The 18,293-nt window shown below is 40.6% G+C and overlaps 1 protein-coding gene across 1 annotated transcript; it reads left to right on the plus strand.

Moving 5' to 3' along the window:
* Window positions 1-2,042: 2,042 nt before the first annotated feature.
* On the plus strand, window positions 2,043-14,866 carry LOC308093604 (uncharacterized protein; the record flags this gene model as incomplete). Its single annotated transcript, XM_080439936.1, has 4 exons — window positions 2,043-2,117; window positions 13,254-13,419; window positions 14,125-14,238; window positions 14,778-14,866. The coding sequence occupies exons 2-4, from the start codon at window positions 13,254-13,256 to the stop codon at window positions 14,864-14,866; spliced, it is 369 nt and encodes a 122-aa protein (XP_080296062.1). The 5' UTR covers window positions 2,043-2,117.
* Window positions 14,867-18,293: the final 3,427 nt, after the last annotated feature.

Here is an 18,293-nt window from a genome sequence, read left to right on the forward strand (position 1 = left end):
ATCTGCATTGTCCACTGCATCCCTTTTTGCAACCACAGCGGAGGAGTTCCCGACAGGCCAGGCTCGCTTCTGTGTGGTCCAGTGCACTTCCCATCCTCCTGTCAAAATTAGAATCAGCTTTATTGTCAGATCACAGGTTTACAAGTGTAAAGAAGTGGATTAAATTATTTGTATTCACCTGTCTCCTTCCTCTTCCACCCCCATTCACCTGGGGATGGGAGTTCAGGGGCTGCAACCATCGCCTGTCCCCAGCAGTGGCCAGCTTTGTATGTTGAATCAGTACAGCTCGTGCCTCGTGTTGGGGGGAGTCCATCAATTGTTCTGCCCTTCTGGGTGAATAGCTGCTTCCGTGCCTGATTCACTGATGCCTGGCCGCTAGTGCGGTCATAGAGCAATACCACAAATCGCTCCAGTGGCTCCATCCAGTCATCTATTTTGTCTGGGGTGGCAGCTAAGGAACTGAAGGCACGTGTGACGTCACCATAGGTTTTCCAGGTCTCCCATGCCGTCTTCTTGCCTCTGCCTCCAAAAGATGACACTGTGTCACATCCAGTAAAGCCATGGAACATGGGTAAGGCTAAGCATCGATCTGGGCCTAATGCCCTTGCCATCTCATGAGCTGCTAAGTTACGAAACTTTTCCCTGTTCCAAAAGCAACCCACAGCTCAGTCAAGTGGAGGCGTTGGGCTGCCGTCTGTAATATGACGCAAGTATCAGCCTCCTCATGTACTGTAGTTAGTTAGGTAGTTACTAGCATGTTGTAAATAGTACCACTGTATTCCTCATCCTTGAAAATGTAGGATTAGTCATCAGAATCGAGATCCTAGGTGGTCTAGCACCTGAGTTATTGGTAAAATGACAGCAGGTGGCGGCCATTTTGAAGAATGGCTGCCATGGTTACCACAGGACAAATCTAAATAGTACCACTGTATTCTTCATCCTTGAAAATGTAGGATTAGTCACCAGAATCAAGATCCTAGGTTGTCTAGAACCTGAGTTATTGGTAAAATAACAGCATATGGAGGACATTTTGGAAAATGGCTGCCATGGTTACCACTGGACAAATCTGCGATGGCCCTATAGCCAAAGATTTTCCTTATGGCATGCCCTAACTGTGTGCCAAATTTCATGCTTTTATCGTAAAGTGCACAATTCCATCAAAATATGGCCCGAAACGCCCGGACTTCAAGCTCATAAGTCGCTGCAGCGCAACGTGTTGTGAGCTTGTACATGCATGTTTGACAAATGTTTCATGTTTGATTCATGTGGATTCAACATTATTGTCACGTCCCATTATAAGAGTATTTCTTAGGTTTCAGCTCCTCAACATTGCATCAAAAAGAAACCAGCAAAAAATAGCAATAAAACAATCACAGAAACAGTAAAATAAAGTATTAACAATACAGTAGGCCTAGAAGACACTGCACGATGTACAATACAAACTGACCTTTGGGTCTATATATAATATGGAGTGACATTACTTCGTTTTTTTCTGTTTCTAAGAAGAGGAAGTAACTGTTTGTCCTCTTCAACAGGATGTGGTCTTTATGCATGTCAGCTAGACTAAGAAATCAGGCCAGAAACAGTTCTGTCATTATGCAGTTGTAACACATCAATGTTTGTTTTGTTTACTTTCATAGTAGTCTTATTTGTTATTGAAGATGTTGACTCTTAGGCTATAAGCAACATACTTTACTACTGTACATGTTTGTCTTTGCTTATGCATTTTGTTTGTTTGTTTGTTTATTTATTTATTGGATAATTTGAAGGAATCAAGCAAAACATCCATACTTTTCCTGCTGCAATGTAGCCTACATTTATTTGTTACAGTCAGGCATTTGTTTATTATAAAAATGTCTTAGAAAAGATAAGATTAAGAAAAATGGGTTTCACTTTTGTTTGTGAAAAATACAAGGGTGGCGGGTTTGGGGTTGGCTTCCCCCCCACCCAAACGCCCCACCCCACCCTACCACAAGTGAAAGAGAATGCCCATGTTCACATGTCCAAAAGTACTTGCTGGGGTTGACAGTGTTAAAGTCAGACTAGAACAGACAGTATAGCTCGGAATCTATTCTGGAACAGTGAAGACCAATATAGCACATCAGATATTGGACGAAGTGAGTAAGATAACATTTAAACATTTAAATATACAGTACTGTAAAGTACATTATATCATAAATAATTACTTAATGCATAATATATGCACATTATTAACTGTCAGAGTTTCTACTATACATTGTTTTACCCAGCCTGTATCATGTTGTAAATCCATATTTTCTTTTTTGAATGTGGCATGGGATGACTGTTTAAGAGAAATGTTTTTTAATCTTCAGGATGTCAAGGGATTTTTGTGACGTTATTTGAATGAAAATACAATATAATTTTTAATTCATCTTAAGTATGCTCATTCTATGACAGATTTCAATTGATAAATAAAAGATAATTTGATTTTTAATTTTCCAAAAATGCGCAGCTAATAGTGGACAATATTAAAATCAAAATGCTAATCCCATTTTTAATGAAATAAGAGAAATACCTTTTAATCTTCACATAATGAACACATTGTTTGAGACAAAAGATTATATAGTACATTACATTTATTCTTCAGGTGTGCTCATTCTATGACGGAATTTAAATTATACATAAAAGATCATTTGATTTAACATTTTCAAAACATGCCCTGCTAAATAATGGACAATTCTCAAATGAAAAGACTATTTTGAAAATGTAAATTAAATAAGGCTAATGCTTTTTAATCTTCAGCTGATAAATGCATTTTTTGAGACAAAAATGAATGTATAATTCAATAGCATTTACATTTAATCTCCAGGTGTGCTCTTTCTATGAGCTAAATAAAATGTCATTGCTTTATCATTTTCGAATCCTACTATTATTGCGCAGGGTAGGATTTGAAAATGATAAAGCGATGTCATTTTATTTAGCTTTTTCATTCGGTCATAGAATGAGCACACCTGGAGATGAAAAGTAAATGCTATTGAATTATACATTCATTTGTGTCTCTAATGCATTTTTTATAGTTTAAGATTAAAAAGCATTAGCCTTATTTCATTTACATTTTCAAAATATACTTTTCATTTTAATATTGTCCATTATTCAGCGGGCATTTTTAGAAAATGTTAAATTTAATGACCTTTTATGTATTCATTTAAGTCTGTCATAGAATGAGCACACCTGAAGATTAAATGTAAATTATATATTCATTTTTGTCTCAAAACATGCATTCATTATCTGAAGATTAAAAAGATATTGTTAGGTTCTTGATCGTAATCTTAAACCCCCTTGCTGTTAATCACACACAGATAAAGAATTTTACACGTGACACATGAGATCTCTTTTACTCGACGAGGATTGTGACCACCATGTAAATCACTTCACAAGGTCCAAAATCACAATGGCGCACTCCCCTCCGTCCAAGCACTTTATTAGAAAAGGGGAGGGGACAGAGGAGTACAGAGGAGTGGAAACTTACTAACTGATAAGGACTGTCAGACATATTACACATTGGATTAATACATTGTAGGATATTCAATTAAATGAATACAATCAAAGAAAGAACTTATATACACATTATATATATCTTTATAGCTGCATCTAAATGCTGTAAACCGATCCTGTCATTTCCTGCTTTTGTTCATTTAATTAATACTCCTAAAAACATCAATCACATTTTTCTTGCTTTCACATTTTCAAAATGGATATCATACCAGGATTTTTATTAATCAAACCAACAACTCAACCATCTGCCTCTTCGCTTCCAGTGGCCTTGGGACTACTTTCTATGTCACTCTCAAATAGGGCTCGAAGAGAATACACACTCTCGTGTGGAGTGGAGCTCTTAGGACACATCTCGTCATCAGTCTGAGACAACGCCGCATATGTCTGAACGACCTTTTCATTGACCATACGGTTCACTAATGCTTTGATACATGGTCCTACACAGACAGATACCACGCATAGTAACAACAGAACACAAAGCAGTATTGTTCCGATTTTACACAGACTTTGGACCCACCCCCCCCCAAATAGCCACGTCAGCCACCCCTGTTCTAGAGCAGGGTGATAGTCACCTTTGATAGCTTTTTGGAGGTCACGAAGGTTTTGCATTGCGTCACTAACATTCTTGGAATTAATGTCATCTGAAATATAAACACAACAGGTCGTGTTTATAAGAACGCAGACCCCCCCACTCGCAGCGGTCAAGAGGTCAAGAGTCCATCTATTCTGGAGGGCCATTAAACGAAGCTGAGTCAACTCACGGTTTTGGGCCTCTCCAATTGTCATTGTAGCGTTGAGGAACAGGCTAAGTCTATAGTTAATTGTCTCTACACGTAACATAAGCTTTCCCACTCCAAGATGGGGAAAGAGAGACAAACCAACCTTATTGGCGGTGGACCAAAGTTTCATCTCGTCTGGAACATTGGAACCCCAGATGGGGTCATGTGCGTCACCTATTGAACGAGAGACACGGTGTGTAATGGCAGCAATTGGATGTGGCTCAGCAGAGATAATAAACGTGTGGTCTCTTATTCTAATGGGGGCGCACACCCCCGCCCAATCGGGAGGAAGTCTTAAAAGCGCCTTCATTCCACACATCCAGAACACATTATCTAGCGGATATGTGCCATTTTTTGCTACCATAAAAGCATTACTAACAAATCTACACCGGTGGGCTGTAATATTGCCTTCTTTGTCTACATTTTTCCATGGACACGGGATACCAGTGAGATTGAATGCTTCACAAACTCCGTACTTAGTGGTCCTACTCAAACATGGGGGAGTCAGCATTAATGTCTTTTTACAGTTGTGTTCGTTGATCTGACCCAAATTCACAGAGCCAGCGCGAACATAACAAGTAGGGAACACTACGTTAGGTTTCAGAGTGACATAAGGACTCAACAGTGTGCTATTTAGGTCGTATTTAAACTGATGGTACGGTTTACACGGCAGATAGCTGCTGTTGGTTCCATTCAGGTGCATGTACTTCAAAGTCATTTTCTCCCAAGGCTCACCAGCGATTTTGGATTCGAGGCAATCACATTCACGACCAGTCAACGGTACAGCATTTAACGTAGGATGTGATGCAGATGTAGGCATGTGTGTGCAAACATAACACTCCTTGTCACCATTAGTCTTAGCAATTTGATTAGCGTAATTATACCAAGCATTTAGATTTAGGCGGTGAGTAACATTTTCGTCAACACTCCTCGATTTACGAGTAACTTTAATAATACAAATATATGATACACTCATAGAAATAATAAAAATCACACAAAAATACCAGAGGTGCTTCATTCTCAATTCTAGGTGTAATAGGAATGGGGAAGGGGATTATTCTAATGGGAGTCTTCTCCAGGTTTGGGTCTGACCGTAGCGCTATCAGCTCGGCCCCACCCGCTGCTGGCTTTAGCACTCCTATTACTTAAATGTCTGATAATGTTCGAACCAATTTACAGTGGCTCTTGTGAATCCACGTCTCACGCTCTTGTATCTTTACAGCGGTGGGCGTCGTGACCAGGACTTGGAATGGACCCTCCCAACGAGGAGAATTCCAGTATTTCCGCTTGATGATCTTTATCAGGATTTGATCACCAGGCTCCAATCCCGATTGCTCCTGTAAAGACAAAGGAAAGACTGGCAGATTATTGGCACTTTGGACCTGCTTGCTGTTAAATACAGTAATCATCCAGTCAGCCAGGGTTTTGTTTTCATCTACATCCTGTGCTGTCTGAATGGGGTCCAAAAGTGGGAGTCTAAATTCTTTACCATTAACAATTTCAAAAGGGGTTGGGCCCTTAGTCGTAGGTACTATTCTCATGTACAATTCCACTAATGAGATGCATTCTATCCATGGGCGTTTTGACACATCTGTAATTTTCTTCAATCTTAGTTTTACCGTGTCGTTAAACTTTTCAATAAGGCCAGCTGACTGTGGGTGATAACTACAATGATAATTTAACTTAATACCCAGTTGTGATGACATAAGTTGTATTACTTCATTTCGAAAATGGGGAGCATTATCACTGTACAAGGCCTCTGGAATCCCTCTGTTAGGAATTATAGTCTTACATATGGCTTTTGCCACCGTTAGTGCAGTGTTATCACGTGATGGGAATATGTAAATCCATTTGGAAAATGGACAGATCATGTTGAGACAGTACTTATAGCCTCCTACAGTAGCGTTTAGCTGTATAAAATCCATGTGAACAAACTGGAATGGATATGTTGCAGGGGGAAACTTGCCTCTTTTCGGCCTTTCGTTACCTTGCGCGTTATGCCTACAACATGTGATGCACGCCCTACAAAATTGTTTAGCATAATTTTGAAAATTATAAGTGTGAAAATGCTGCTTAACTAGGTGTACCATTCCACCTGTTGAGACATGACCGACCCGATCATGACTCAAATGTGCGGCTAAGCGAAACAATGACACAGGTAGTATTGGTTTTCCATGTATGCAATATATTTCAAATTGATTATGAACAGCTCCATCACGGATCCATTTCCTAACCTCAGATGCAGGCGACTGGTTTTGCATATCACGTAATACTGTGTGTGATATTGGTTCTGTCTCACTGGTGGCAGACATAACAAGATAAGACCCATGGGAACCTAGGCTGGCTTCCTTCGCTATTTTGTCAGCAAATGCATTCCCACGCGCTACTGGAGAAACACTGTTAGTGTGTGCCTCACATTTACAGACAGCGATGGAACGCGGAAGTAATACTGCTTCTATCAGGTCAGTTAGCAACACTGCGTGCTTCACAGGTCTGCCAGTCGAGGTCATCATACCTCTGCGTGCCCACTGTGCCGCAAACGTAAACAAAGTAGAAAATGCGTACTGGCTATCAGTGTAGATTGTAACATCTACACCCTTCGCTGCCTTACAGGCTGAAGTCAAAGCAACTAGTTCCGCAGACTGTGCTGAATACGAAGGCGGAAGCTGGCCTGCCTTTATAATAGTGGTTGCAGACACAACAGAAAAACCAACTTGGTTAACACCTAAAGGTGACTTAGACGCTGAACCATCAACAAACCACACCTCCCCCTTGGGCAGAGGTTGGTCCGAGAGGTCAGCACGGGGCTTACAACAACGCTCAGTCAATTCTTTACAATTATGTGGTTCTCCATCTAAGGGCGTAGGGAGGAGTGTGGAGGGGTTTAAAATACCACAACGAACTATTGTGAGATGGGGCTGAGAAAATAATGTGGCAGACATCGATAGGAACCTGGCAGGAGAGAGAAATGCCATTCGAGTCTCATTTAACAGAAGGGATACTGCATGGGGGACCTTTAGTGTGAGTGGGTGAAACAACACAATCTCAGCTGTACATTCAATCGCCATAGTTGCTCCACAGATAGCTTGGACACACGGCGGTAGGGCCTGTGACACAGGGTCTAATCGTTTAGAGTAAAATCCTAGAGGCCTTAACTTATCTCCTTGCTTTTGCAACAGGACTGAAGTCATAAAACCATCTTTCACATCAGCTGTTTGAATAAAGGGCTTAGTGTAATCGGGCAGAGCTAACACTGAGGAGCTCGTCAACATCTGTTTTAACTTAACAAAAGCTTCTTCTGCTTGTGCATTCCAAACTAATTTGGCAGAGGCAGGCAGCTCATCTAAGTACAACAAATCTAGCAGTGGTTGAGTGACAAAAGCATATTCGGGGACCCACGCTCTACAGTAGTTTGTTAGACCCAGAAATTGCATCATGTGTCTCTTAGTCGTGGGTTTTGGTGCATTTAACAAGGCTGCCTTTCGATCAGAATGTAAACAACGGCCCTCTCCACTGAGTGTATGGCCTAGGAAACGAACACTCTCTTGTGCAAACTGAAACTTATCTTTCGAGACTTTATTGCCCGTGACCTGTAAGTGCTTTAAAAGCTTAACTGTGCATGCTACACATTCCTCACGTGTAGGGGAGGCTACTAACATGTCGTCCACATATGTAATGACCTGAGATGAACCTGGGGGGGTGAAACTGGCCAAACATTTAGCTATCTCCCTAGAGAAAATTGCTGGACTGTTAACAAATCCTTGTGGAAGACGATTGTAAGTGAGCTTCTCACAATCATACGTGAACCCAAACCACCCCTGACTCTCTCTCTCAACCTCAATAGAGAAATATGCATTTGACAGGTCAATGACTGAAAACCATAAACTATTTGGATTGAGGCCATTAAGCAACGTGTGTGGATCAGGGACCATTGAAGCGATGGGCAGCACAGAACTGTTGACCTGGCGGAGATCTTGAACTAAACGCCATGATTTCCCATCTGCTTTCTTGACAGGAAAAAATGGGCGTATTACACATAGCATCTGGATCTTTTCTTATGATACCAGCCTCGAGCATATCCCTGATTACTGGGCGTATGCCATCCAAAGCATCCTGTTTTAAGGGGTACTGTCTAACATTAGGACGATGTTCATTACAAGGGGTGACTTGTATGGGGCGAGCTGTGGTCATTCTGCCAACGTCCGTTTTACCTGAGGACCATAAAGAGGCTGGCACATTAGCTAGTGCCTGTGCGTCCTCCTGTGAGAACATGATTTGTCATGAGCGAAGGGGTACATCTAAGTGGACAGCTGGGGTCATGCTTAGAGTGAAACCTAAGCCTTTCCTTCTCATGTGCCCACTAGTCTCCCACCCATCTGTCTGTCGTACCCAATCACTCCTGGCGACTCCACTGCGAACTAACTGTTTTAATTCACGCCAGGTTTCCCCTACACCTCTTGCTAATGACATGTGAGGTGTCTTTCCTAACCCCATTACCATATCTGCTTCTTGTGTAAGGGAGACTGAGACTGCTGCATTGCCATTACTATCCTCATAAATATGGTTAAAAGAAACTCTCTGTGGCTTCTGTAGATGTGTGACCAGCTTATCATACTCAGGATCTGGGCCTGGACGTCTCTTGTATCTTAATGTAACATGTAGTGCCCCTAATTGCATGACCTCTTGCTTATCACGTTTGGTTATCTGAGATAACAAAAAGGGGCCCGTCCCTGTGATATCTGGATTTGGCATGTCTAATGTCCAAAAATAACATGGCTGATCTAGGGACTGCTGCACATAAACTTGCTCCTGTATTGTCTCCTCTGCTGTGATGGCACGCATACCCTTACTCGTGGGGACTATACTCAGGCCTAGTTTAATCATGCCATCACGTCCTAACAGGTGAACAGGGCAATCTGGGGCGTAAACAAAGGTTAGGAACACTGTCTTAGAACCATCTACAACTTTTAACGGTTTGGACACTGGCCTCTCATTCATTTGGCCATTAGCAGACTTTACAAAAATACTCTTAGACTTGGGCCACATGCCAGGGATTTCTGTTTTCATCACTGAGGTATCGGCACCAGTATCACATAGGAACTCAATCAGCACACCATTGACCATAAGAGTACGCATAGGCTTAATTTCATTGTTGGACATTGCAGCTAACGCCTCTGTTACTAGAGCTATATCAAATATAGGTTCTAATGGAGGATCGGCATTTACAAAGTTCATACGGTCATGGTACTCTTCCTCACGGTCCACGCCTAGTCATTCAGTGCGATCACTATCTTCCTCTTCCTCCTGGCGCCTAGGTCTACGTGGCTTTCCCTTTTTACGCTTGTCATCATCCCAGCCCTCTACTGTCGTGCTAGATCTACAATCAGCCACAAAATGGCCTAAACGACCACACCTAAAACATGTGTTGGGGGCCCTTTTTGCTCCTACCTTCCTGCCCTTTGACTTATCTAGGTAGGCAACATCAACCATAAACACCTGTTTAGGGGCACTGTCTTCCCTTTCTTTCTTTTTCTGATGGTAAGTTTGGGCTGTTGTTAAATGATCCATCATGTGACTCACAGTGCAGCTACGCTGAGTGACATTGTTCTTGTTAACAAAATCTCGCAGGTGCACAAGTGTGCCATTTAAGATGGCTGACTTCAAATGCTGTTGGTATGCTGAGTTCTCTGCTATTTCATGAGGAATGCCACTGCACCGTCGAAAAACGGTTTCCATTCTACTTCTGAAATCTATCACATCCTCTCCTGGCTTCTGTCTGGTGTCAGTGATTTGTGTATAGTCTGAGACTAAACGGAAAACCTCGCGTATGTTCGCCCACACCCCTGTCAATGCAACCTCAAATGCAGCGCTAGTAACAGCGTCCATATAACCAGCGAACGGCAATTCTCCTTCCATCCCAGTATACACTCCCTGTATACGTGCCAATTTATGGCCGTAAATTACCCGTAAACAGCTCAAAACCTCCAATCCATTCAAATGCCAACCCTTAATTAGCTGTTTAAACTCTTCAATATGTCTTTCAACATCATCCTTAGGGTTATGCAAACCGTTACAGGCATCACTGAGCTGCTGAGGCGTCCAAGCGCGATAAGCTAACACCATACGCTCCAGTCTTGGATCATTAGCGGCTATTATAGGGGCAGCTGGTGCTCCGGGGGGCCTTTGTCCTGCTATCAAGGTGGGGTCCCAAACTATGTTGGGCATTTCTACCAGTGGAAACTGATGTGTCTCTACTTGGGCTGCTAAATTAAACCCTTGTTTCTCTACTGCATAGGGGTTTGGATACAACTGTGGTGGTATGTACGGGTACGGCGGGGGAGCGCTCACACTGACGCCACAGAAATTGGAGCCCTGAGTCTCTTCTCCTTTCTTCCCTTTAGATCTAAGCACTGGCGGAGAGGCTGGCGGTGGCTTGGTCTCAACCTGTTGTTGATAATCTTGGGTGTCAGCAGTAGCTAAATCAGCGAGATAGGGGGCCTGTTCTTTCATTTTTAACAGCCTAACATCTGCTTCTAATTTCTCCTGCCTGGCCTTTCTTTCTTGAAACTCCCTCATTTTTAATATTCTAGCTTCTCCTAGAGCTTTGTCCTGTTTGTCTCTTTCTTCCTCTTCAAGCTTTCGCTCTAATGCACGCACCGCCCTAAGTTCTTCTCTTTCTCTTTGCGCACGATCTCTCTCTGCCTGCGCTCTCTCACCTTCCTCTCGCTCTTTTCTCCGTCTGTTCTGTACTCCACCAATGTAACCCAAATCATCTTCTTCTGTAGTTAGCGCAGCCACTGTGGTTCCACTATTTTCACCTGTCTTACTCATCCCTGCACGCCTAGCCTTTGCTTGGCTGTCCCATATCATAGCTTCTCTTAATTCTTGCCGCAACCTTTCCTTTACTTTCTCTCTCTTAGTAGTGGCCAAATCTGTCTTAATCTGCTCCACTAACAGTGCACATGCCTCTGGGCTGAGCTTGCCCTCAAAATGACGATGCTTCGCCCAGTTGTCCAGGAACCGAGTGCTCCCTGGAGCATAAATAGCCATATACTTCCGATCCTTAACTATTGGCTTCTCTTTCTTTTGTGAGTTCCCCATATTAGCGGTCAATTACTATTATGTGGGTGAAAACTGAACTATGTGGTTATTATAATGTTCCGTTCAATGTGTAGAAATGATTTTAATCACTGTAAATATCTTGTTCCTATCGTAATTAAATGTATTTCGAGTGTTATTTTTATGCACTGCTGTATACTGCTCAACTTGTATCACACCCAAATTCACCACGTCCACCACGTGTAGACGTGCCCCAGGGAATCACGCACTTATCACTCACTTATCACATCCAAACCATACACCGTACACCCGAGATTGTTATCGGGGTTATACTAGATATATAGAATAAATATAGACAAAGCAGTTTACATGACTAGATTTCCCCGGAGGGGGCTGTCAGACCCACTGGCTTTCAACCACCGTGACAAACACACACTCAACTCTCTTCTCAGTATACAATTTCAGATTATAATATGCCACTCGCCACTACAACACAAACTCCAGCGAATGTAACTTTAACACCTTAAAGAAATATCCACAATTTCACACACACTTGTCAATATTAAACCTTAGTAATAACAACAATATGTCCACACAAGGACCACTTACGTGTTCTTATAGGTGTGTGATCACGTTCAGATCTCGGCAGTCGTTCGTTGAAGAGAAGATTCCGGACTTGCTTAGAAACACCGGCCTGGTTCGTGAACCCAGGGCTTTCACAGGGCCGTCTAATGGAACTGTGGCTGTCGACAGACTGGCGGTGTTGTCCTTCCCTCCTCTCCCAAAAACGACGTAGAGATCCGACACGAAGGACCAGTGAAATGTTAGGTTCTTGATCGTAATCTTAAACCCCCTTGCTGTTAATCACACACAGATAAAGAATTTTACACGTGACACATGAGATCTCTTTTACTCGACGAGGATTGTGACCACCATGTAAATCACTTCACAAGGTCCAAAATCACAATGGCGCACTCCCCTCCGTCCAAGCACTTTATTAGAAAAGGGGAGGGGACAGAGGAGTACAGAGGAGTGGAAACTTACTAACTGATAAGGACTGTCAGACATATTACACATTGGATTAATACATTGTAGGATATTCAATTAAATGAATACAATCAAAGAAAGAACTTATATACACATTATATATATCTTTATAGCTGCATCTAAATGCTGTAAACCGATCCTGTCAGATATTTTCTTATTTCATTGTAATTTTCAAAATTGCATTTTCACTTAAATATTGTCGATTATTTATCAGGGCATTTTTTTGAATTCCGTCATAGAATGAGCACACCTGTAGATTAAATGTAAACACTATTGAATTCTACATTTATTTTTGTCTAAAAAAATCCATACAACTCAGGCCTTTGTATGCATCTGTGTGTGCGTTAGACAAGTGGTTCCCAATTTTTTTTTGTTTAGTCACCAAAAGTCACCCAAACTCGTGAAAATAGCAGATCTACAAGCTCACAAAGGAGCGTTTACTTCTTAAACATTATTTATTTAAATTTGTTGGAATTGTTTTTAATTGATGAAAAGTTGTGATGCTTTTGTTTAAACTTTTGAGATGTATATATTTTTTTAAGGAAAGAAATACTATTTACAACCACACACTGACAATTTGCCATTACATCAATTCTCATAGAATCTATGTATTGTAACTGTAATTGTTAATAATAATAATAATAATAATAATAATAATAATAATAATAATAATAATAATAATAATAATAAATGTAATAATAATAATAATAATAATAATAATAATAATAATAATAATAATAATAATAATGCAAAATAACTCAGTAACTTATTTTAAACGGCCTCAACGTTCCATAACGAAAACCTTGATACTTTTACTAATTCATTTGGAGTTACTTCTTTGTGTTCTTTAAGATGTCTTCACATATTTCTGGAAAGCCAGTCAGACCCCAGAGGGTGAGGTACGATGGAGGGGTCAGGGAACAGAGGCAGGAGGAGAAAGCAGAAGAGGAGGTGAACATGGTGTATGTCAATGAAAGTGTCCAAGACTCCCACTCACAGGAGGCTACAGGAGATCAAGGTACACATTAATACACTTTACTGCATTTCTCTCTCTTCTCATATCATTATTACAGCAGCTTGTCAGCCAGTATTTAAAGTAATAGTTACCTAATGGTTAGTGGTTACAAAGGACAGGCCAATGAGGCCATGAATACTAATCAAAAGAAACATTACGGGGCGCTCGGGTGGTGCAGTGGTAAAAGTGCCCCAGAGGTTGTGGGTTTGAATCCATCGTGGTGCATCTGGCTTTGTCGAGTGTCTATGCGAACACAATTGGCCTGGGAAGCCGGGCGGGGAGGGTGATATTTGCACATATTCTTACAGGCTGGGGTGGCACCTGTCAGCAGGGAGTGTTGGGCGGGAGGAGTAGGACGAAGGCTCTATATAATCTGGGGGCTCCTCACTGGCAGGTGAGTCAGTAGGATACAACAGCAAGGGCCGGGGGTAGAAAAAAGAAACATTATGAACATTGAGCCTGTTCCTCTTTGTGTTTTAGTTCTCCTCTCATTTCATGATGTGAAAGTGAAAGTCACAATTGTATGTTATACATTATTGTGCATTAGACATATGAAGTGCTCTAAATAAATTGAAGGTGAAGGGGTTGTGAGTCAATTGAATTGCATCAAATCACTTAACTATATAATATGTATTCTATGTCCTCTTTTAAATGAAACATTGAAGCTGATCATATTAAAGTTGAACTGTATGTACTAATATCCTCCAGTTGTGCAGAGAGCCATCGCCATTGAGAGAGGCACCTTCAGAGCAGCTGCAGTGTGTCTCACTGTGCTGTGTGCTCTACTTATAGCAGTGAGAACCATAGACATGGCCCTGCAATGTGAGTATCAGTTGGTTAAATGCAGTGGTTGACAGTAACTAAGTACATTTACTTGAGTACAATACTCAAGTAAATGTATTTATTATTTAAGTTTGTTTTTTTTTGTATCTGTACTTCAGTATTTGTATTTCTTGGATATCCTGTTGGATGACTTTCACTCCACTACTATTTCCTCTACTATTTTAAGACAAATATTGTACTTTTGACTCCAATGCATTTCTAGGAAGGGAAAAAGTACATTATGAATTAACCACTTAAGCCCTATTTAAAATATAGTGAAAAAAGATGATCTACGAGCTCACAATGACTATTTTCACTATTATTGATACAATTTTTTAAAGTTCTGGAACATCTTAGAATTTTGGAGGAAATGTCTACGTTTCAATTTAATACAGCAATAAAGCAATTTCCTAATACTTTATTATACATGTTGAGAATATTTGTCTTCTCAAAGCTTATTTTCTAGGTACACAGATGCTTGATCTCATAATTCAGTAGTAACAAAGTTGTGTTTATCCTTACATTTTGTTCCTTTGCAGATAATTCAGACAATACCCATTTACTGAACAACCTGACCCTGACCAGATATAATAACGTGACCCTAGAGAGAGACCCAACCCCAGGCTGAGAGACCAGTTGCAAAGTGAAGTAAACCAGCTTAAGAGAGAACAAGCAGGTGAGAGAGTATACAAACGTGTTTTTTTCTTTTTACAGAATATGAATGTATTATTGATATTTTAATTATTGTCAGGGATGTAGTCATAAAACAAATTGTAAACCCTCCTCATTGCTAGTTCATCACATCCCATAATGTAAAAAAAAAAGGCATAGGTTTGAGTAACATTAAAATGATCAGATCACATTTGCACACAGAAAACCTGGATTCTATATATTTCACCATACATTTAAAAGGGTTCAGCGTTACAATGTCGGGAACATTAACATTCATTTGTAGTTCAACACTATAAATTCCTGTTATTTTAACTCAGAAGTGTGTACAAATGTAACCAGCATTAGGATTTTAAATCTTTCTTTCCCAGTTGTGTGTTTAGACAAGTCTAATATAAAACTCATGTTTAGGCATGTCTAATATCCTGTTTGATATTTTGTCATACTAATATAAAATTCCAGTTTGCTGTTTAGACATGTCTAATATAAAACTCCTGACCCTTGTTTAGTCAAGCCGTGTTCCAGTGAATGGCCAAAGTTTGGAGACAGCTTCTATTACAGACCTGATAAATGGATAACTTGGGATGAAAGTAGAGCACAATGTCTGAAAACAGGAGCAGATCTGGTTGTCATTAACAGCAAAGAAGAACAGGTGTGTGTGTGTGTGTGTGTGTGTGTGTGTGTGTGTGTGTGTGTGTGTGTGTGTGTGTGTGTGTGTGTGTGTGTGTGTGTGTGTGTGTGTGTGTGTGTGTGTGTGTGTGTGTGTGTGTGCGTGCATGTCAAGGTGTTCACCATCCACACGTGATATAATTCTGTGATTATAGCAAAAATATAAATATTTTAAAGAAAATTGACAATGGTTCAATCATTGACAAATGATCAGGATTTCATCAGAGTACTGGGCGATGGGCATGGTTCACCCTGGATTGGTCTGAAACGGACTGAGGGCAAATGGACATGGGTGGATGGAATGCCACTGACAACACAGTGAGACATTTTAGACGTTTTCTATTGTAATTCTAACAAGTCAATGTATGTGAGTCACTGAATGGATGTACATTATGTTATTTATTACCCTGCAGGTACTGGGCCAGAGGATATCCTGTTAACGATGCAGACAAGAACTGTGTTTACTACAAGAAGGGCGAACAAGGATGGAAAAATGGACAATGTTCAATGTTAGCTCCCTGGATCTGTGAGAAGAAGTGATGTTTCTCTTAACTTCAGTAGTAATTAGTGGTGAATTGTCAATTGTGAATTGTATTAAGAACACAGTTCATGTTTACACCATTCATTTAGAACTGATAGGAACACATAGCCTACTGTATTTGATTATGTGACCAGTTTCTATCCTTTGTTTATTTCCCTTTTCTCTCCTGCTCTTACTCTACCTCTATCTTCTCCCTTCTCACGAAAACTACAAAATGATTGAGCTAGTGCGACAGCATTTTACACCTGTAAATCTGTGTTGTGACAATAAAGCTGATAAGCGAGAATTTTCTTCATTGACTACTACAGTTCAGCATTCAACACCAATGCCAGTGTCCTCCAAGCTTATCACCAAGCTTAGCAGAGACCCATTCAACACCACCCTCTGCAACTGAATCCTGGACTTTTCACAGGCAAACCCAAGATCACAATATAAAACTGCCTGTGCCCTGTGTACATGCAATTTAACTATATTAGACTATTATTCTATTTTGCAACATACAACCAGTGGTGGAAAAAGTACTCAAATGTTTTACTTAAGTAAGTAAAAATATCAATACTGCAAAAATACCCTGTCACAAGTAAAAGTCTGGAATTCAAAATGTACTTAAGTAAAAGTACAAAAGTATTGGTATCAAAATGTACTTAAAGTACCAAAAGTAAAAGTACTCATTATGCCAAGTACCATTTCAAGTTTTCAAATGTATAAATTGTATAATTTCTTTTTAGAAAATAGCAGATCTACAAGCTCTGGCTATTTTAAAATGGCTGAAATGTATATAGGGCTGAAGTGGGTAATGTTTTGCCTCTGAGATGTAGTGGAGTAGAAGTAAAAGTACTGAAAATTGGAAATACTCCAGTAAAGTAAAAATACCTCACAATTGTACTTAAGTACAGTACTTCAGAAAATGTACTTATAGTTACTTTCCACCACGGCATACAACCATTTTTAACTCTATAGATGGGTTTCCGCGCGACGTCATCACAGAGCAGAGTGCGCAATCTGCGCATGCGGGTGGTAGAACGAACCGGAAGCGCCATTCACTCTGTTGTTATTTTCGGGATTTAGATAGGCATAATGCTGCTATTTTAGGCATAATAGGCATAATGCTGCTATTATATACAAACAGATCCAACTTCCGACAAATCATTTTTATTGAGTAAAGAAGATATTACAAACTGCATCATTTAATCTACTTTCATTAAACCCGGTGAAGACCATTTATTTTATGGATGTACATTTGACTAGAGCTGCTGCGGGTAATAGCGCCCTCTACTGCTCAACCCTCCACTGCGCGCGCATCATCCTCTCATGTTTACAAACAGGAAACCCATCTATGCATAGGCCTACAACAGCTCCGTTCCGTGAGCAGAAATTGGACTTCCGGTTTTCGAGCTAGCAGAAATAAGGCTTCCGGTTGCCTTCAAAATAAGATCTACTTTTTTAAATATTTTTTAAAAGACACAAATCTATTTTAAAAATACATTTATGATGTATGCCTTTTAAATGGCTCATACTAAAACACTTCCAAGTGGCAAGTTTAAAAAAAGGACACAATTGCATATAAAAAATACATTTATGATGTACAGTATGTCTTTTTAAATGGCTTAGATCACTTCTAAGTGCCAGGTTGTTCCAGATTGAGGCTATTGACCCCCATCAAATGTGCACTTCACACCTAAATATGGGCCATTTGTAACAGGAATTTATTCAAAGGTTTGAAAACCACTGCATTTAGGTTAGAAACACTTTGAATGGTTAAGCATGCATTCTCTAATTAATGTTTGTCCTGCAAGTGTAAAGTGTAACCTGAAAACCTTATATTATTGCTTTCGTTTTTCCCTGCTAAATGTCTCTCCTTTCATTCTGCTGTAGTTAGGTAATAATTAAGTTATCAGTCCAACCCTGATTTTAAAGCAGATGCCTAGAATTACATAATTACGGTGCTTAGTGCCGGAACTTCCGAGGTACGCACGCGTTCGGGGAGACCCCCTCTACACCGCCACACTCTCCGCTAAGCGGCACTAAGGTGTAGACAAAAGTGGCGGGCCGTCCAGTGAGGTCAGGGGTCAGAAAAGGGCCTTTTTCAGTGCATAGCCTATACAAATTGGACACTGGACAGGAGACGGTGCTTAGTGCCGGAACTTCCGAGGTACGCACGCGTTCGGGGAGACCC

The sequence above is a fragment of the Gymnoscopelus braueri genome (assembly GCF_963280865.1).
Source record: "Gymnoscopelus braueri genome assembly, chromosome: 10".
NCBI lineage: Eukaryota > Metazoa > Chordata > Actinopteri > Myctophiformes > Myctophidae > Gymnoscopelus > Gymnoscopelus braueri.